Source organism: Ictalurus furcatus, chromosome 12, assembly GCF_023375685.1.
Source record: "Ictalurus furcatus strain D&B chromosome 12, Billie_1.0, whole genome shotgun sequence".
In the NCBI taxonomy this organism is placed as follows: domain Eukaryota; kingdom Metazoa; phylum Chordata; class Actinopteri; order Siluriformes; family Ictaluridae; genus Ictalurus; species Ictalurus furcatus.
In genome coordinates, this window is record NC_071266.1 from 25,084,005 (window position 1) to 25,106,165 (window position 22,161).

General features: G+C 38.4%; 3 protein-coding genes across 3 annotated transcripts in view; all 3 read left to right on the forward strand.

Annotated features, from left to right (window-relative positions):
- The first annotated feature begins 1,367 nt into the window (after window positions 1-1,367).
- LOC128615879 (location of vulva defective 1-like) lies at window positions 1,368-4,626 on the forward strand. The gene is made up of 5 exons (XM_053638255.1): window positions 1,368-1,625; window positions 2,233-2,402; window positions 2,943-3,016; window positions 3,139-3,287; window positions 3,381-4,626. Exons 1-5 carry the CDS (start codon window positions 1,574-1,576, stop codon window positions 3,863-3,865), a joined length of 930 nt encoding a protein of 309 aa, XP_053494230.1. The 5' UTR covers window positions 1,368-1,573; the 3' UTR covers window positions 3,866-4,626.
- Window positions 4,627-6,269: 1,643 nt separating this feature from the next.
- Window positions 6,270-10,733, forward strand: LOC128616103 (G8 domain-containing protein DDB_G0286311-like). The gene is made up of 5 exons (XM_053638609.1): window positions 6,270-6,950; window positions 8,381-8,544; window positions 9,018-9,091; window positions 9,802-9,950; window positions 10,046-10,733. Exons 1-5 carry the CDS (start codon window positions 6,887-6,889, stop codon window positions 10,381-10,383), a joined length of 789 nt encoding a protein of 262 aa, XP_053494584.1. The 5' UTR covers window positions 6,270-6,886; the 3' UTR covers window positions 10,384-10,733.
- Window positions 10,734-15,788: 5,055 nt separating this feature from the next.
- LOC128616276 (beta-mannanase/endoglucanase A-like) overlaps window positions 15,789-22,161 on the forward strand; it is an 11,496-nt gene continuing 5,123 nt past the window's right edge. The window contains exons 1-3 of the mRNA XM_053638854.1: window positions 15,789-16,286; window positions 20,130-20,278; window positions 20,365-20,619. Coding sequence (XP_053494829.1) covers window positions 16,276-16,286; window positions 20,130-20,278; window positions 20,365-20,619 — 415 coding nt within the window. The 5' untranslated portion in view covers window positions 15,789-16,275. The remainder of the gene's footprint in view (window positions 16,287-20,129; window positions 20,279-20,364; window positions 20,620-22,161) is intronic.

Here is a 22,161-nt window from a genome sequence, read left to right on the forward strand (position 1 = left end):
ATTATTAAAGATGTGACACACGTGCAAGTCCTGGCCTTCTTCACCTGGAACCACTTGCTGAACCTTCTGCAAATCTTCCGAGGCCTTTGGACTTCATAATAAACTACAAATAAACCTGCATATTTTCATGTTCTTCAGTGCTTTAATCAAGTGGTTCTCAAAGTTTGGTCCATGAAGCATAGCAGGGAAGCCATTGTTTTTATTGTTATTTTGTTACTGCACTGGAAATATTAACTGTAACACATGTTTGGCAGAAGCATGAGGCTTTATTTGAGCAAATCCAAAAATCCCAATGAGTATCCATTGCGGAGGTCAAAACACGGGAAGGAAGCAACGTCACCACAGTCAAAAACAGGCGAAGGTCAAACCAGGAAACAATACACGCTGAACAGGAACTAAAAAAAAAGGCTTGGGCTTAACTATACAAGTGCATGATAAGACTTCACAAAGAGAGAAACAAATCAAGGACTAAACACAGTACAGGTGAACACAATAGGTCAGCAACCAATCACAGGGAAGGAAACAGAAACAAAAAAAGGACATAATGTCAAAGCAGCCCTTGCCAGGGTGGGAGTGGCAGTGTGCTGGGAATTCTTGACAGGAGCTCACCATTATCAAAGTTATTATATTTATCGAGGTGTATAGTTATTATACATACATATTAGCCTCTTCCACTGTTCACTTGAATTGAATGAGTTTAATCTGAAGTAGGCTATAAATAATCTCAAATTAGACATCATGTGTTCTGTTTGTGGAAAGTTCAGGAATAAAAATGCTCTATTTCTAACAACTAGCCAAAATATTATCGTACACACTGAAATAATGAGCCTATTAGTGGAATAGATTAGTGGATTACGTTAGAAGATGGAACTTATTTAACAGTCAAAGGTTGCAAAAAATCATTCAAAAAAGTTTGTTAATCCACTAAGATTCCATAGTATACTTAATCCACACCGGTTAAAGTTGTTAGGGGAAGTTAAACGCAAAGCTTTTCTGTCCCTCACTAGGCCGAATACAATGTGAACATATAAATAAATGAATCTTCCTACATTAAGTCCAATTAATTTGGAGATTATACCGGATATACTGGAGTATATTGTGGTTGTACAATCTCTGCCATATTTTACTATACATTTGCTGCAAAATATAAATATACACATATTTCCAGTAGAACAGATGCGGAAAATTTCTACCATAAATAAAGTGTGCAAGCAGCTTACATAAGATAAGATATAAGATTACATAGATAACCGTGTTTTTCTGATTTAAAAAAAACAACAATTTGGGATTACAATTCATGAATCAGATAAACCGCACTTCCTTCTAACAATCTACCATGTTTAGGGTTTCCTGGTAATATTAACTACCCCTGGCTCGGGTTTGAAGCTTATCACTTGGCCCCATGATAAAAAGCAAGGCTCAGATGACAAATCCACGTCACATTATTTATCTCAGACACTTCTAGACACCAATAAGTACACTCTCCACACCTCACACTCTCACTCCTGAAACTATTTTGCCTCCGTATCCGAGATCATTCATATTTCTAAATATCTTCCAGATCAAGGTCTACATGATGCGATGCACCTGGGTGGCTCTCTGCATCACCATGTTCGTGATGTCAGGTAAGAAATCTCATTTCATGCTGGAAAATGTTACTGCTCGTTGAAGCTAAGCGTTTCATTAGATCTGGCAACAACTCCTCGATGTTAAAATTTCATTTGTGTGCGATATATCGACTTCACATTTGCGATATTTGTTTGTTTTTATTGGTTTTGGTCTAAGCTTGTAAAACTTACCTCATGAAGAGTTTATTAGAATTATAAGGAAAGCAATTTATGTAAAGAACTGAAGAAACTCCATCAGACGTGATTCTGCAATTGTATTATTTACAATCTAAATGAAGATGATCAAAATAATAAATGACTAATAAAGAGTAAGAGTAACAAATGCCAATAAATCCAATAAAGTATTTTTTTTTCTTTTCTTCTTCTTCTTCTTCTTCTTCTTTTTTTTTTTTTTTTTTTTTACAATTTTTTTATATTGATATTTGATATAGGTAATAAATAGAGGTAATATTTAAGAACGAGGACAAGGTCAACCAATCAACATGGGTTCCTTAACACTCTGTGTATTGCACATAAATAGATTGATGTGGAATTGGTGTTTATTATCACATAATGTTTAGAGAAGGTAAGTATTTTAACCCTGTTTTTTTTTTTTACCCTGCAGATTCTCTTAAAGGTATGAGTTTGGGGAAATCCGGGGGAAATAACAAAGCTACGAACCCCTCATTCAAGTACGAGTTCACCATGGACATCACCAACCATATCTACACCGATGCCCTGCTCAACCACAATTCTCCTAAATATGAGCTATTGTCCACACAAGTTACCGGCGTTGTGAGTTTTTCACTTTGGTTTTGCTCTTGATTAGAAAGTCCGAGGACAAAATAGCGCTAATTAGAGTTGGGACCATTAAGAATTTTGGAAATGAAAATAAATAAATAAATAAATAAATAAATAAATAAATAAAAGGCACAGAATCTGGCTCTTTAACATCTTTTCATAATAATAATTGTAAACGCATGTTGGCCACAATAAAAAGGATTGTGCAATATTGAATATAAACTTAGTGCAAGTGATCATCCAGGATAAATATGCAACGTAGTCGACTGTGGCCAATCAAGATCTATCTTACTTGGGAGCAAATGAAAATGTTAAAGGTGAAACATCTCGTATATATCTTGCAAATCTAAAACTATTGATAAAAACTATTAATACGATCATAATGTGATCTACGCAGGCTTAAAATGGGCCTGCTGAATTGACAACTTTTATTACTTTCTTGAGATTGAGGGATTACTGTAACAACCAGATAAACTTTATAAAGAACCATATAAAGCCCGAGCATATTCTGGTGAGTCCGTTCTTCTTTTGCAGCTCTACTCCATCTACGGCTGCCCCTCTTGTAACACACACACGTTTTATCAAGGAGTATCAGCGATGACCTTCAGGTACCACTCTAGTTCCTCATGCTGCAGTAGTGTTTATTTTAAGTGAATGTTTAATATTTGTTTTAAAAGGACACAGGTTTTTGTATGCACGCCTAAACACAAAGCACTTTCCGTATCTTCAGTAATCAAACTGGAACCGTGCTTGTAAAGGCTACACTCGTGTTCCAGTCAAACCAAATCGACGCTGAGGTGATCAAAGCCCTGTTTATGAATGCGCTTGCTGACAATAATGTAATAAATGGCCTTGTATTCAACCCTAAATTCACACAAGGTAAGCATGCGTGAAAGCGCATATAATATTTTTTTGGAATTTTGATTATCATTAACATATTTTAAAAATACTAACACTAATGCCTCCATACAGCCATATCAAGTTCAACTCCTACACCAACAAGTCCTACCACCGCAACCACCACTACAGCCAGTACTCGTCCTACCACTGCCACCACTCATCCTACTACTACAACCACCACTCATCCCCCCACTAAAACCACCACTCGTCCTACCAATGCCACCCCTCGTCCCACTACTACAACCACCACTCGTCCTACCACTACCACCCCTCGTCCCACTACTACAACCACCACTCGTCCTACTACTACAACCACCACTCCTCTTCCCACTACAACCACCCCTCGTCCCACCACCACAACCACCACTACCACAACAACCACCACTCGTCCCACTACAACAACCACCACTCGTCCTACAACTCATCCTCATGCTAAGCCCCCAGCACACCACAATGCCGCCTCTTCTTTCTTTCATCAAGGTCCTATAACTCTGACTTCATTTCTCCGCTTTGGTCTTTCATTTGGCCTCTTTTTCCTCATCAGCTATTCTTTTTAATCTTGTAAACCTGATGTGTCATAATAACCAGGTATAATGTGTGACTGAAATATTACACCCAATTCTTGTCCCACCACTACAACCACCACTCTTCCTACCACTCCAACCACCACTCATCCCAACTCTAAAACCACTACTTATCCTTTCACAACAACCACAACTAGTCCTATAGCTACAATCACCATTTATACTACCAGTGAAACTACCAATCATCCCATCATTACAACCACCACTCGTCCCACCAATACAACCACCACTCATCCCACCACTTGTCCCACCGCTCAGACCACCACTACAACATCATCCCACCACTATAACCACCACTCTTCCTCCACAACCACCACTCATCCGACCACCTATCCTTCTACTACAACATAAAAATGCCACCTCTTCATCCATTTTCCAATGTATCTGGTATGATGTTTCATTCTGCCTGCTTTTCCTCATCAGCTATTCTTTTTAATTTAACTGCTTAACCAAGTAAAATTATAACCAGGTACAGTGTGTGACTAAAATAATTTTATGGTACATGTTTCATATAGCTAAAATGGAAATAATCATATTGCAAGCCTGTGTGAAACCTAGCAGATTGAAGAAACGCCGTTACAGCATGTTTATTTGAAAAATCCTGAGTGTTTTTCTTAGATATACTTTTTGTTTGTTTCTTTCTGTATAATCTATTAAAAGCTGTTGTGTTAACTTGTCTTGTCGTCCCTTTATTGCCTATGTGTGCCAACTAAACAGTCAATTTTAACAAATTTTCAAATACATATTTTGACACACCATTTTTCATAAAACGGGTTTCCATGTTTAAGGCCACTGTTGATACACAGCCAATAGTCTATGAAACGCCTACAGCAATCACATGCATGAGTAGTCCACAAATGACCCAGTGTCGGTAGATTTGTGGACTTCAACCTACACAGGTCCATGCAAGCTAGGACGCCAATACTAATGTGGGTAATAATAGAATCAATAAATTCGTACAACCTTATTATTCTGGTCATTAACATAGGTTGTGAACATAAGGATGGATCAGGACTATAGATGAGGTTTGACTGTGACCATAGGTGTGGTTAAGCCATATAGATTGACTGGTAAACAGAGAGCTTCATACGAAAACCGGGTTCCTGCTTCACTTCCACAGACCAGTGAAGTAACTGCAATACGGCTGCTACTAACCGGATCAGTTTTTCAATCTGATGCTCTCTTTTTCCATCACTCATGAATATGATCACAAGGTACTTAAACTCCTCCACCAGGAGCATGGTCTCTCCACAATCTTTTCTGAGAAACAACCTCAGATTTGCTGCTGCTGATTTTCATCCCAGCTGATTCACAATTAACAGTGAAATACTGGAGTTCATGCTGGAGGTCCATGTTGGATTGTGCCAAGTGAACATAATCTATATAAATAACAGGGATATTACTTCTAGCCCCAATACTCAACCCCTACCCCCATACTCAACACCTCTTCAACCTTGGCTTCACCGTGATATGCTATCCATGAAAACCACAAACAGGAGAGCAGTCAAGACACAGCCTTGATGGAGACTGAAACCTACCTTAAATGGTTTTGACTTAATGTCAAGAAAGTGGACATTAAGGTCTCATTGCACTAATACAGAGATCGGATTGCACAAGTAGCAAAACCAGATACCCCATTCTCCTGCAGTAGATCCTACAACAAATGTCAGGGCATCAAATCAAATCTAATCTCATCTAATCAATCCTCATGGCCCTGTAATAATCTCCATCCCTGAATTGTCTACATCACTCACCTCTCCAACAATAGCGGGTGTCTGGTGGACATTCTATGGCTGCCGTCACATCATCCATGTGGATGCTACACAGGTGGATGCTGGTTAAGGAGATTTCCCCCTCATATAATGTAAAGCATTTTGAGTGTCACTTAAAGCACTATATAAAACTAAGGAATTATTATATTAGTTTATTATAAACATAACATGGGTCTTCAAACATATAGCAAACATTTACTAAGCAAATTGTTTTCAGGAAATGTGATTCCTTTCACATTTCATTCTCTGTATTAAATGAATTTTAATAAGATCCTGATGATCGAAAGAGGCTATGGTCCATCATGAGTAAAAAAACAAAACCCTACAGTTTAACTGTTTTCTTTCTTTGACAGGTTTAGTCACCTATTATAAATCTATTCTATTCACCTTGACTGAAACACTGAAAGTATTCCTTGTAGTAGATAAGCGCCTTAATAAGTCCAGTTGGATGTAGCTGAATGTGTATACATGACAAAAAAAAAAAAGAAACGTCTTCTCACGTACGTCTGCTTTTATTTCCAGCAAATTTCTTAACATGTGTAAATATTTGTATTAACATAAAAAGATTCAACGACTGAGACATTTGAGGAACAGAAATGGAATAATGAGTCCCTAAACAAAGCCGGGGGTCGATATCAAAAGGAACAGTCAGTATCTGGTGTGTTCTCCAGCTGCTTTAAGTACTACAGTGCATCTCATCCTCATGGACTGCACCAGATTTGTCAGTTCTTGCTGTGAGATGTTCCCTCACTCTTCCACCAAGGCATGTGCAAGTTCTCCATCACGTCTGGGAAGGGACACATGGTTACACATGGTTTTCCACTGCAAGGACGATCAGATGTCCTTCGTGTCTTCCTGTAGCACTGTACATATACATTCAGCTACAATCAGGGTGTAATCCTCTATGACCTTGAGCTTAAGCACAACATGTTGCATTTTGTATAAGGACTGACACAAGCTGATAATGGATAATGTGTGCATAATGCTTAATGTAAAACAAACTAGCCATGATTCCAGTTAATGAATCAGCGATACAGTAGTATGCATTTTTTTTTTTTTTGCTGTTGTTTAGCCCCACCTGTTTCTGTATCTCGGCCTCCTCACAAGGTATATCAGCTGCTTCACACCGAGACCATTTTCCTTTGCTCAGACGTACTCGCAGACTTCGTCGTCTCAGAATATTTCACCTCCACATCCAACACTGACTTTGCGTTTCTTCCAGATGGAGGTCTCCAGGATGCGGTCCGCCTGGGCGGCTCTCTGCATCGCCGTGCTAGTGATGTCAGGTAATACAAATACAAAAACAAATAATAAATAAATGAATGAATGAAGTAAAATATTTGAAATGAAATAAAAGAGACAAGCTCATTCTGAACTGTGTTAATGATTGATTGTGTAGTGCAGCGATGATAGTTTTGTACTCGTGGGTGGAAACCTTCTCAAGTTCTGCAATTTAAGCATTATTTTTTTTATTTTATTTTTTACATATGTTTGTTGGTACAGTATATTTGTTCAGTAAAAGTGTTAAAGTCTTTTGAATACAAGCATCTGAATCCAGACCAATCTCATTGTAGTGTTAAAATATTATCCTTATCGACAATTTTATTCAGTCAAACGTGCAGATAAAATTGTTGTAAGTTGTGATTTATTTCATTTTCTGTATTGTCGGAAACTATTACAGTAATGACTCGATGTACCTGCTGTAGTTTCATTCTAAAGCAAAAAATATTATCAGAATAAATAAAACAGTAGTGTTTGAGAAAGGGATGGTTATTCTCTTCAGATCATTATATGAACATACAGTGGGGGAAATAAGTATTGAACGCGTCAACATTTTGTTTCAGTAAATATATTTCCAATGAAGCTATTCACATGAAATTCTCACCAGACTTTGCTATTAACTCAAGAAATCCACATTTATAAAGAAATCCAAACATTAAAGTCCATAAATAAAGTTATGTGTAATAAAGTGGAATGACACAGGAAAAAAGTATTGAACACACTAACTGAAATGTATTTAATACTTAGTGGAGAAGGCTTTATTTGTAATGACAGCTTGAAGACGCTTCCTGTATGAAGAAATTAATGGGTCGCAGTATTCAGGTGTGATTTTGGCCCGTTCTTCTAAACATATCGTCTTTAAATCTTGTTCAGTTGGATTCGAGTCAGGTGATTGACTGGGCCATTCTAACACCTTCATTTATTTTCTCTGAAACCAATTGAGAGTTTCCTTTGCTGTATGTTTGGATCGTTGTCATGCTGGAAGGTCCACCCACGTCTCATCTTCATCATCCTGGTGGATGGCAGCAGATTCTTCTCAAGAATCTCCCGGTAAAGGGCTCCATTCATCGTTCCTTCAATTATATGAAGTCTGCCAGTACCATGTGATGAGAAACAGCCCCACACCATGATGCTTCACCTCCAAACTTCACTGTTGGTATAGTGTTTTTAGGGTGATGTGCAGTGCCATTTCTGCTCCAAACATGGCGTGTAGTATGACAGCCAAAAAGTTTAAAAATTTTCCTGTGTCATTCCACTTCATTTATGGACTTTAATGTTGTGAAAGTCTATATTTCTGGATTCCTTGAGTTAATACCGATGTCTGGTAAAAAATTCATGTGAATAGCTTCAATACTTTTGACGCACTCAATACTTATTTCCCCACACTGTATATATTTAAGACAGACAATAGAGTTAGTTTTTTCCCCCACTGCAGGCTCTGCTGAAGGTGCTAGTTTGGTGACGTTAAAAGCGGCGAACACAGAACCGTCATACTCTTATGACTTAACCATGGACGTCACCAACCGCATCTACAGTGATTCTCTCCTCAACCCTAACTCTCACGACTATAATATGATGTTTGGGGAAGTTAGCACTGCGGTGAGTGATTTACCTCATAGCAAAAATTGATAACTTAATTTATTATGAGATTTGCAAAGTCTAAATATCAACTATAAGGCATGCACGTCGTACTGCCGGTCTTTATTATATTCTGATGTCTCATGTGCTAATTACATTCACCAAATCTTTTCTGGCGTTTTTCCATTTTGCATGTTCTGAAATTCTAAATTCATGACTGAGTTCAGATCTGTCCATCGGTGAGAGATCAAAATGAAAGAAATAAGTGAAGAAAATCCAAATATGGACCTTTATTTTGAGACAACTTCCAAAGTTTTCCACCAGTGAGATAGTGTGAGAATTCAAAATAAAAAGGCTAGAAATGTCCGCCAGGTCATTGAGATATACCTGGTTGCTGTAAATCAAAATGGAACAATCTGCCTTGCCTTAGTGTTATACTGTAGGAAAAGAAAGCTTGAAGAATCTCTAAATGTGACCTTGTTCTTTCTTCCCAGCTCTACTCTGTCTACGGCTGCCCCACTTGCGACACACGCACATTTTATCAAGGTGTAACAGCCATGACCTTCAGGTATGACCTTAAATATCAGTTTACTTCCTCCTCTAGCAACAGGATTTTTCTATAAGTACACAAACCTCACCGGTTTATTTCACTCTGACCAGATTACACGGTTACTGAAAGTGAGAAAGAGTGTAAATTTCCCAACAAACATGAACATTTCCAACATTGAAACAGCCCCAGAGTGGCGTCTGAGTGGTACACTTAGCTTGTATCGACACATATTGGCCAGCTCATTCATGAATGGAAAGAGACCAACCCTGAGCAGATCAGATTTTCGTGGTGGTTCTTTCTTTCTGTTACGAGTGTATCGGGTGTAGCTGTACTGGTGTGTTTAAAATACCTCAGTGTCATTTCTGGCTTGAGAAACAGTCCAACAACCAAAAATATTCCGCTTATAGTGGAACTGTGGTCAGAACACGACACCGACGAAAGGTAGACGAGGATTTACACACATCGTGCAGTGAAAAAGATGTGCATTAGTAATTGTACACCTAAGGTAGTGTAGTAAAGTGTGCCTCATACATTCACACTGCCGTGCCTTAAAAATACCTCTGTACCTGCATATGGGCACAGTGTCAATTACATTTTAAAAAATATTTCATTGTGTATATCACAGGTATTAAACACCTAACCTCTTGATCCTCCTTGCAGCCATAAAGTTCATCTGCAACATTAAATAACACTTGAGTTATTTATTATCTCTCTGGCTCCATGTCTAGTGACAAGGCTGGATCTGTGGTTGTTCAGGCCACCATCATGTTCTACTCAGACCAAACCAATGCCATGGTGATCAAGTACCTATTTCTGCAGGCCGTCAATAGCAGAAATGAAATAAATGGCCTGAGAATCAACCCTGGATTCACACAGGGTAAGAATAAATACTGACTTATTTAAAGTGCAAATAATACAGTAAATAAGCATAATGAAAAATACTAACTGTCTAACTAACTATCCTCTTCTCAGTGTCTTCACAATCCACAAGCGTTTCCCATCCAACCACCACTCCAACCACCACTCCAACCACTACTCCAACCACTACTCCAACCACTACCCCAACCACTACCCCAACCACTACTCGTCTAATAACATGTGACCCATATTTAACCAATCATGATATCATTCAGATAATTATGTCATGTTTTATCACTCCAACCCCTACTCCAACCACTACTCCAACCACTACTCCAACCACTACTCCAACCACTACGCCAACCACTACTCCAACCACTACGCCAACCACTATTCTAACTACCCGTACCACCACTCCTACAACAACTACAACCACTACTCTAGTCTATTAAAACAGGGTGAACCCATTCCTTTAACCGATCTCCTGCCATTACTAAAACTACTTAATCAGATTGTTTAAAAAAAGAAAAGAAAAAAGAAACAGATTTCATGTAATTAATCACATGACATGATATTAAATTCATGTTAAAACAGACGACACATGAAACCCTTGAAAGGCTTGATTAAAGTATAATATTCTATCTGTAAAGAGCAACCTTTTTTTCACACCTCCTGTGTTCAAACACCATCTGAGTCACCGTCCAATGGGCATTCTGTTTTTTCTCTCCCATTACCATGGTAGAAATGGGATTTAAAAATGTTCTGTTTTCTGAAGTCTATACTTCATAGCCTACCCATTAACCTCCTACAACTACTTCACCTCTCATTCACAATACATTTACAGAGTGGGAATGAAATAGTCCCTGCCCACAAGATGTCATGTGACCACATGTCAAAAGGACAATGTTAAAATGTTACATTTACAAGGACAATGTTACATCTTAAGAGCATGTGTTTGTTACTCCTTAACAAACTTTTAACATCGATCATTGCTCTTGTATTTCTTATATGATTCAAGAACCTATGTTGTAAACCTGCCTTCACAATTTGTACATCATACTTCCTCTATTCAGTATCTTTCTTCTTTCTTTTTTCTTTTCATTAATGTCATTTTCAATGAATCATTAGAGGAATAGATGCAGATTTGTCTATAATGTCTCAATGCCTGTTGTAAACAGCACAAAACTAATAAAATGGGATTATACAAGCTTGAAATTTTTCCTCCCAGGACGTGTGTGTGTGTGTGTTTACATCATTGTTCATCTCTAATATGTAGTTCAGTCTAAGACAAACGATGTAGTATATAAAGGGTTTACTTTACAATTCAATTCAATACAAATATGATTTAAACATTTTACACACAACAAATATTCTTACAAACCACGATACCAACATCTTAATCATTTATAAAGATCTCTGAATTAACACTTCATAGCAAACGCTGTTCTTTAAATAGAGCACATGATGTGTTTATAAAGTTGTCATGAAAGTTCAAAGTCCATCAATGATCGATTCAATTAGCATGAATCAAAATCCAATCCAAACACAGAGCACTTAAAGCAAAATCTAATCCAAGCAAATAACTGTTCAAGCAAAATCCAATCCAAACAGAGCAAGTTAAAGCAAAATCTAATCCAAGCAAATAACTGTTCAAGCAAAATCCAATCCAAACAGAGAGCAAGTTAAAGCAAAATCTAATCCAAGCAAATAACTGTTCAAACAAAATCCAATCCAAACACAGAGCAAGTTAAAGCAAAATCTAATCCAAGCAAATAACTGTTCAAGCAAAATCCAATCCAAACATTCATAAAATTCTTTTTCATAAAAAGAGACTCATAAAATTCGCAAAAAATTATTGTTTCTGGGTGAAATGGGTTTTTAAAACAGGCGTCTTGCTTATTTAAGAAGTTACTCAATTGTTTCAGATCACATGATTAGACACATGATTAATAATTAATTCATAGTGAAGTACATAGAAGTCAGACATTAAAATGTTTGGGGTTAAATCTTATGAGCTTGAAATGTTCTACAGGGCTGTACAGCTATAGTACTACTACTACTACTACTACTACTACTACTACTACTACTACTACTAATAATAATAATAATAATAATAATAATAATAATAATAATACCACCACCATTAATACTACTACTACTACTACTACTACTACTATTAATAATAATAATAATAATAATAATAATAATAATAATAATAATAATAATAATAATAATACCACCACCATTAATACTACTACTACTACTACTACTACTACTAATAATAATAATAATAATAATACCACCACCATTAATACTACTACTACTAACAATAATACCACCACTACTACTACTACTACTACTACTACTACTACTACAAATAATAATAATAATAATAATAATAATAATAATAATAATAATAATAAATAATTGGCCCAATCACTATTGTATTATTGTCTCTTTATAATCAAATGCTTCAGATTTATTCTTACATTTGCAAATTCCACATCATAAAGTCATCATCCCGGAGAGATGTCAGAGCAAATTGCTAATATTACATGGTTTGGTCTAATGACTGTTGTCACTTGGTGAAAAAGTGCTCTGGAAAAAAATGTTTGTGAGTTAAAGCACACTTTATGTTCGCATATATATATATCTATATATATATTTTACATATATATGTCCTAACTATGATACTACATGCATGTAGATCGTTTCCACGTCACTTATCGGAGCCGCTTTTTTCTATGGCTTTATTTTAAATGGTGCGTTGTTGGAGAGACTTTAATTCTGAAAAGGTCCCTGTATTCAGAGTCAAGGTATGCGCATACTTAAGTAGATTTTCAAAGCAGACCGTTCAGTTTGTTACACTCGCTCGTGTGCCGCTCATGCCTCTGTGGACTAGAGAGAGAGAAAAAACCCACTCAGCTGTCTGAGTACTGTTTAATCCTGTAGTTACGTCTGAGGTCTGAATAGTGATGTGCAGAATTTGGGTATGAAATCCTCACTGCACGGGAATATCTCAAGTCTGAATACAGCCCGTAGTGCACTATTTAGATTTATTTATTAATTTGCTATAACACTATTGTTATACTTTATGAAGTGGGCAGATATAGTGAATATGTAGCCATTTGGGGTTTGCTCTGTGGCTATAAGAGGAAATGAAATGAAAGAAATCATTCTTGCATAATGAGAATCTAAAGATAGTGAAATTTTATGCCATTGAATCCAGGTAAATTTCACAGACAACAAAACATTATACTACATGAATAAATATAAATTCGAATTTTAAAGGAATTTGATAGCCTTCTTATCTCTATCTACGTGCTCGATTTGTCGAGAGTGTTTATTGTAAACAGCACAAGACGAATAAAATGGAATTGAACAAGCCTGAAAAAAACTGTGTTTGTATCATTGCACCATCTACCGTGTTCAACTCATTAAAGTCACACCTTTCATGCCTCACGTCCTTTCCCCTTCAGTGAATTGGCTTTTCCACCAGGTGAATTTGATTGGTGTTTGCTCTGACTGCTGTTTTAGCTGGGAAAGCAGAAAAGAGGCATTTTCAGCTGTCTCCTGTATCACTGTAGCAAGAGGTCAAAAATGGTAAATGTGATGGTTAAACAGCACATTATAGAAGAGTGAGCCTAGAGGAAACACACTTGGACAATGCCAAGGGAGAAAAAATAACTAAACAAAGTCATTGGGAGGAACCGGCTCTGAATCCTACTGGACAGAGGCTCCGCTTCAGAACCCTGGCAAAGACCTCTCCTAAAAAAACTAAGAGTTGTGATTCCCTATAATTGGAACAAACCCTATAGACCCCTGTTTATTTTTATTTTATTTTATTATTTTTTTTAAATACGGACCACCATCCCAGCTTGCCAGTTCAAATGTATTTCCCCAGATCTCCATGCAACATTCAACCCCAGCTTCGTCCAGTGCCTTCAACATTTCCAGCAGAATCTCACCCACCCTTGCAGACTTGCTACTATGAAGGGACCTCATGCCCTGTGATGGATTGGACTCCTATCCAGGGTGTATTAAACTATAAATTCTACATCATTGTAGTGCCGTATCGTTGTCGCCATCTATTCACCTTGACTGTGACACTGGAAGTGTGAAGTGTTCCTTGTGCTCCATAGACGTAGTAGATAAGTTGCTAATAGGTCCAGTTGAGAGTAGAGGAGTGAATTCATATATATGGTATATATATATTTACATTCACGGTGTAATCCTTCATGGCCTTGAGCTGAACCGCTACCATGGAATTATTGGTCTATCTCCCAGGCTCAACTTTATATGCTGAGAAATGCTTCTTCTTTCTAATTAAAATGATATTTTGGTAAAATATTTTCACTAAAACACTTCATGATATTTGAATTGGAAAGCATAAGGTCCCATAAAATATTGACACAAGCTGATAAGAAGTAGTAGATAATGTTATTTTTACGTCAAACAAACTAGCCATGATTCCAGTTAATGAATCAGCGTTACAGTAGACACGTTCATAGAAATAATTTTTCATTGTTGTGTGTTTTTTTGTTGTTTAGCCCCACCTGTTTCCGTATCTCGGCCTCTTCATAAGGGATATCGGCTGCTTCACGTTCAGATCATTTCAATTTGTTAAGCTGCGCTCTCACACACAGAATATTTCACCTCCACATCCAACACCGACGTTGCGTTTGTACCAGATGGAGGTCTCCAGGATGCGGTCCGCCTGGGCGGCTCTCTGCATCGCCGTGCTAGTGATGTCAGGTAAGATATCTTGTTAGGGTGAAGCGCGTTTTGTTGCCTGTGGTAATTGTTACTCTATGTTGTTTTTTTGTGTGTAGTTTTGAGTAACATGAGATGGTTCAATACGTCCCGAATGCTCAAACAGCTGGGAATCATGTTATCGTACGTGCAATACAGAGTCTCTAATAATAGGAACGTAAAACAAATAATGACTTCATGAATTAAGTTTTCCTCAGTTGAAACATTAGATATTTTAATGATCAGTTCTTATGTTTTTATTTTACATACAGTGGGAAAAATTCTTCTACGTTGCATTCTTTTCTAATTTAAAACATTTATTTATTTATTTATTTTTAGAAATAGTACACAATCTTCAATACCGAATATTCAAACTATTAACCTTTCTGTGGACACAGACTTTTTGAGCCTATTGTATATCTGTTGGTGTGTTTGTTGAGTTTAATAAAAGCCTGTGAATGGAGATTGAAATCACTTTTGTGGTACAATATCATGTTTTTAAACCATTTACACATGCACATTCCAGTGTTTTGTTAAAATGATGCGGTATCGGTATCGGCACCATTCTCATTTATTTGATAGAGCCATTTGTGATGTTGGTCATAGTCACTCAGTATTTGTGACCTACCTATGAAAACCAACCTGATCTCATGATTCCTTGGAATCACAGACGAAGTTCAGTATCAGAAACTGGAAGGTAGCAGGTGTAGGTGATCTGGTTTAAACAAAATTATTATCAGAATAAATAGTAAAGTCGTATTTAAATAAAAGAGAAGGTTATTCCTGTCAGATCATTCTATCAGCACATTATATAACAGGCAATAAAATTCTTTTCCCCCACTGCAGGCTCTGCTGAAGGTGCTAGTTTGGTGACGTTAAAAGCGGCGAACACAGAACCGTCATATTCTTATGACTTAACCACGGACATCACCAACCGCATCTACAGTGATTCTCTCCTCAACCCTAACTCTCACGACTATAATATGATGTTTGGGCAAGTTAGCAGTGCGGTGAGTGATTTACCTTGTCGACGTCTTACAGGAAATACTAGTGGTAGGGGTAGTGGTTCAACTAGTGGTAGGGGTAGTGTAAAATGTATTTTATATTCTCAAAATGATTTCAATATTTCTAGTGTTGGTCTTATCACTGGTTCTTGCTATCAGCCTGTAATGGTAAAGCAAACACCATAAAGGAAACATTCACCTAATTAATTTCTAAAATGCAAAAAAAAAAATCTGCATAAAATTCTATATACATAAATTCAGATCCATCACTCAGTGAGAGATAAAAAAAAAATTAAAGATATATAAGTGGAGAAAATCCAAATATGGTCCATTTTGAGACATCTTTTTCCACCAGTGAGATAGTGTGAGAATTCAAAATAAAAAGGCTAGAAATGTCCGCCAGGTCACTGAGATATACCTGGTTGCTGTAAATCAAAATGGAACAATCTGCCTTGCCTTAGTGTTATACTGTAGGAAAAGAAAGCTTGAAGAATCTCTAAATGTGAACTTGTTCTTTCTTCCCAGCTCTACTCTGTCTACGGCTGCCCCACTTGCGGGACACGCACATTTTATCAAGGTGTAACAGCCATGACCTTCAGGTATGACCTTAAATATCAGTTTACTTCCTCCTCTAGCAACAGGCTCTATTCTGTAAGTACACAGACCTGAACGGTTTATTTCACCCTTACCAGATTAAACTGTTACTGAAAGTGAGAAAGAGTGTAAATTTCCCAACAAACATGAACATTTCCAACATTGAAAAAGCCCTAGAGTGGCATCTAAGTGGTACACTTAGCTTGTATCGACACATATTGGCCAGCTCATTCATAAATGGAAAGAGACCACCCCTGAGCAGATCAGATTTTCGTGGTGGTTCTTTCTCAGGGTGTCAGGTGTAGCAGCATTGATGTGTTTTTAAACATACCGCATACATGTGCGTAGCCGTTAGCTACTTAGCTTGAGCGCTAGTCGATGGTGTTCAACTTGTGAACATTTTAAACATAAGTCCATCTGAATCGATCTGTGTGGCGTGTGCACGTTGTCAATTTTATAACTACTATTCTACCCCTACCACCACTACCCCAACTACTATTCCCACCACTCAACCAACCACTACTCCTACTACTACCCTAACTACTATTCCCACCACTCAACCAACCACGACTCCTATTACTACCCCAACTACTATTCCCACCACTCGTCCAACCACTACTCCCACCACTACCCCAACTACTATTCCCACCACTCATTCAACCACTACTCCCACCACTACCCCAACTACTATTCCCACCACTACCCCAACTACTATTCCCACCACTCAACCAACCACTACTCCTACCACTACCCCAACTACTATTCCCACCACTCGTCCAACCACTACTCCCACCACTACCCCAACTACTATTCCCACCACTACCCCAACTACTATTCCCACCACTCAACCAACCACTACTCCCACCACTACCCCAACTACTATTCCCACCACTACCCCAACTACTATTCCCACCACTCAACCAACCACTACTCCTACCACTACCCCAACTACTATTCCCACCACTCGTCCAACCACTACTCCCGCCACTACCCCAACTACTATTCCCACCACTACCCCAACTACTATTCCCGCCACTCAACCAACCACTACTCCTACCACTACCCCAACTATTATTCCCACCACTCGATCAACTATTCAAGTATACACTTATCCTTGTGAAACTTTCACTTCAACCCATCATCCTACTGCTAAGCAATTTACATGTGAACCCTTTCTCTCAACAAGTACTCCTATCACCACTACCCCAACTACTATTCCCACTACTCAACCAACCACTACTCCTACCACTACCCCAACTACTATACTAACCACTCGTCCAACCACTACTCCCACCACTACCCCAACTACTATTCCCACCACTACCCCAACTACTATTCCCACCACTCAACCAACCACTACTCCTACCACTACCCCAACTACTATTCCCACCACTCGTCCAACCACTACTCCTGCCACTACCCCAACTACTATTCCCACCACTACCCCAACTACTATTCCCGCCACTCAACCAACCACTACTCCTACCACTACCCCAACTATTATTCCCACCACTCGATCAACTATTCAAGTATACACTTATCCTTGTGAAACTTTCACTTCAACCCATCATCCTACTGCTAAGCAATTTACATGTGAACCCTTTCTCTAAACAAGTACTCCTATCACCACTACCCCAACTACTATTCCCACTACTCAACCAACCACTACTCCTACCACTACCCCAACTACTATACTAACCACTCGTCCAACCACTACTCCCACCACTACCCCAACTACTATTCCCACCACTACCCCAACTACTATTCCCACCACTCGCCCAACCACTACTCCTACCACTACCCCAACTACTATTCCCACCACTCGTCCAACCACTACTCCCACCACTACCCCAACTACTATTCCCACCACTCGCCCAACCACTACCCCTACCACTACCCCAACTACTATTCCCACCACTCGCCCAACCACTACTCCCACCACTACCCCAACTACTATTCTCACCACTACCCCAACTACTATTCCCACCACTCGCCCAACCACTACTCCTACCACTACCCCAACTACTATTCCCACCACTTGTCCAACCACTACTCCCACCACTACCCCAACTACTATTCCCACCACTCAACCAACCAATACTCCTACCACTCGCCCAACTACTATTCCCACCACTCACCCAACCACTACTGCTACCACTACCCCATCTACTATTCCCACCACTCAACCAACCACTATTCCCACCACTCGCCCAATCACTACTCCAAACACTCGCCCAAAAGAAGTTATATTTACATGATAGTGGCATCTTTTGGGGGTGTAGTATCAGTGGTGGTGTTAGTGTGTTTAAATGCTAGGTACAATAATTGGCCCCTTCATTAGACACACATAATATCTTGATCCTTCTTGTAGCCATAAACTTCATTTACAACCTTGAACAACACTTAAGTTCAACATGCAGCAACAATATCTATTCTAAAATGAGACCAACCCTTGTCCTTTTAGCATGAATACCTTTTAGTGGGCAAAAGAATCGTTCCACCTTGGATAATTTTTTTTTTGTTTTTTTTTTAGTCTTTACCCAAGCCAACTCTTATAACCAAGACTGGTCATATGATGGCATTTTACTGTACACGACACAGACCTGTTAACCTTCTATTGCACATTGTTGCCTCAGAGTAACAAAGTACTTTTTTTTATTTAAATTTTGTAAAGACATTATACAGTACATAGTAATTGGAAGTATAAGTGTTAAATAATAACACTTGTTCTAAGTAAGTAATAATAATAAAGGGGTGGCTTGAAATCAACCAATAACAAGCTTTTACTTGGTCATAATTCTTCCTGGAGGCCATTTTAAAGTCTTTTTGTGGCATGGTGCTCCGTGTGGACTATGCTCACTTGCTCTGGAGATCTGCCCTCAGAATGTTCTTGATTTTCTCACCCATCAAAAATTACATTGACATTTGTTAGTGAGTGAACTTTACTTCTAAACATTTAAAATCAAATTAATTATTTTCGTTATCAGGAATTGCATAAATCTGTTTTCCTCTATTAAAGTATTTGCTTTTTTTGTGTATTTATTCTATATTTTTCTCTCATGTGACAGTGTACAGTATTTTACACTAAATGCACAAGCTCCCAAGACAGGCCGTGCCTGGAGTACCCTCTATCATGTGCATTTTAGTGTTTTCCCTGCTCTGACACACCCATGTCCACTGTTAATTAGCTGACTAGTTGAATCAGGTGTGTTAGGTGCAGGAAAACACTCAAATGTTCAGAACAAAGGGTACTCTAAGACCACGATTGGGAACCTGTACACTAATGTCACCCTTGTTTACTCATAAAATAAAAATCTCAGCACTGGAGAAACAAAAAAATAGTGAATTAACTCATTCACTTGAGCACACTTAGGATGAGATAAGATTTTGCGTTGAAGAAGGAGGAGTTTGAGAACGAAAGGGACAATGTTGCAGTGACAGGATTGGAGAAAAACCACTGAGACAAATAAATTGCTCACTGAAATCATGTATGATTTCTGAGGCAACAGATGAAAGTCCAAGCAGGGCTACAGATTTAACCTGGAAATGTTGACATGACAAAACAGATCTTGTGGGTTGAAAACCATGGATTTTCTTTCATGGACTTCCACATATAGTGAATTCAGGGCATACTACATTGTTTCAACAGTCTGACAATACTTTCTGAAAATTAATAATCAAAATCAAAATTATATATATATATATAGATTAATCAGTTTATTAATAAAAAAAATCAGATGACACTTTTCATAATGATTATTTTGTACTTACGTTTTTAGCATTTTTAGAGAGTAACAGATTCCGATTATAATCTTAAAAAATTATTATCTCTCTGTTTCCACGTTTAGTAACAAGGCTGGATCTGTGGTTGTTCAGGCCACCATCATGTTCAGCTCAAGGCACACCAATGCTGTGGTTATTAAATTCCTATTTCTGTCAGCCATCAGTGACAAAAATGAAATAAATGGCCTGAAAATCAACCCTGACTTCATACAGGGTAAGAATAAATATTAACTTATGTAAACTGCAAAATATAACATAACAATCATAATGAAAAATACTAACACTGACCTCTTCACACAGTCATACAAGGATCAGCTCCTGCACCGATGAGCACTTCCCATCCAACCACTACTCCTAGCCCTACTCCTACCACTACTACTCCAACTCCTACTACTCCTACCACTACTCCTAGCCCTACTCCTACCACTACTACTCCAACTCCTACTACTACAACTATTTGTGACACGATTCCTCCAAGTACTCCTACCACTACTCCAACCACTACTACTCCAACTCCTACTACTACTACAACTATTTGTGACACGATTCCTCCAAGTACTCCTACCACTACTCCAACCACTACTACTCCAACTCCTACTACTACTACAACTATTTGTGACACGATTCCTCCAAGTACTCCTAACACTACTCCAAACACTACTACTCCAACTCCTACTACTACTACAACTATTTGTGACACGATTCCTCCAAGTACTCCTAACACTACTACTCCAACTCCTCCTACTACTACAACTATTTGTGACACGATTCCTCCAAGTACTCCTACCACTACTCCAACCACTACTACTCCAACTCCTACTACTACTACAACTATTTGTGACACGATTCCTCCAAGTACTCCTACCACTACTCCAACCACTACTACTCTAACTCCTCCTACTACTACAACTATTTGTGACACGATTCCTCCAAGTACTCCTACCACTACTCCTAGCCCTACCCCAACCACTACTACTCCAACTCCTACTACTACTACAACTATTTGTAACACGATTCCTCCAACTACTCCTACCACTACTCCAACCACTACTACTCCAACTCCTACTACTACTATAACTATTTGTGACACTATTCCTCCAAGTACTCCTACCACTACTCCTAGCCCTACTCTAACCACTGCTCCTTCAACTACTCCTACAAGTATTCTAACCACTACTCCTCCAATTACTCCTCCAACTGCTTCTGAAATTGGATTTACACCTATTCCAACCACTACTCCTATAACTTTTCCATCCACTGCACCTTCAGTTACTCCTACCACCAGTCCTCCAATTAGTTCTACCACCAATCCAACAATCATCCCTATACAATATGATGCAACAAGTTCAGCTACTCCTCCTCCAATTACACCTACCACTACTCAAACAACTACTACTCCAGTTACTCCCTTCACTTCTCCTACAACTACCCCTACAACCATAATATCTACTACTACTTCATTTACTCCTAACACTACTCTTCCAACTATTTCTACAACTAGTCAAACCACTACTACTATTACACTCACCACTACTCCTGGAACTATTACAACCACTGTTCCAATTTCTTCTATCCCACTCCCCGACCCACAACCCCAACCAATCCCTGTCCCACAACCCGAACCAGTCCCTGAACCACAACCCGAACCAGTCCCTGAACCATTGCCTGACCCATTTCCCCTACCAATCGATGAACCACTGCCACTAATCCTTCCAGATGCCGAACAGCAGAAACACTGACATGGCACTGGCATCTTATTGGGTGTTGCGTCAGTGGTGGTGTTAGTGTGTTTAAACAATGGGTACAATTACTGGCCTACACACCTAACCTGTTGATTCTCCTTGAAGCCATACACTTCATCTACAAACTTAAATAAAACTTAATTTCTCCATGCAGCAGCAATATCTATTCTTCCCACAACTTAATGCCAATGGCAGAAATTAAATAAAAGGCCTGAAAATCAACCATGAATTAACACAGATTAAGAATAAACACTGTCCTATCTATAATGAAAGGTATAACATAAATAGTCATACTAAAAATACTAACCCTGAGCTCTTCTCAGAATCATACCAGGAACAGCTCCTGTACTGATGA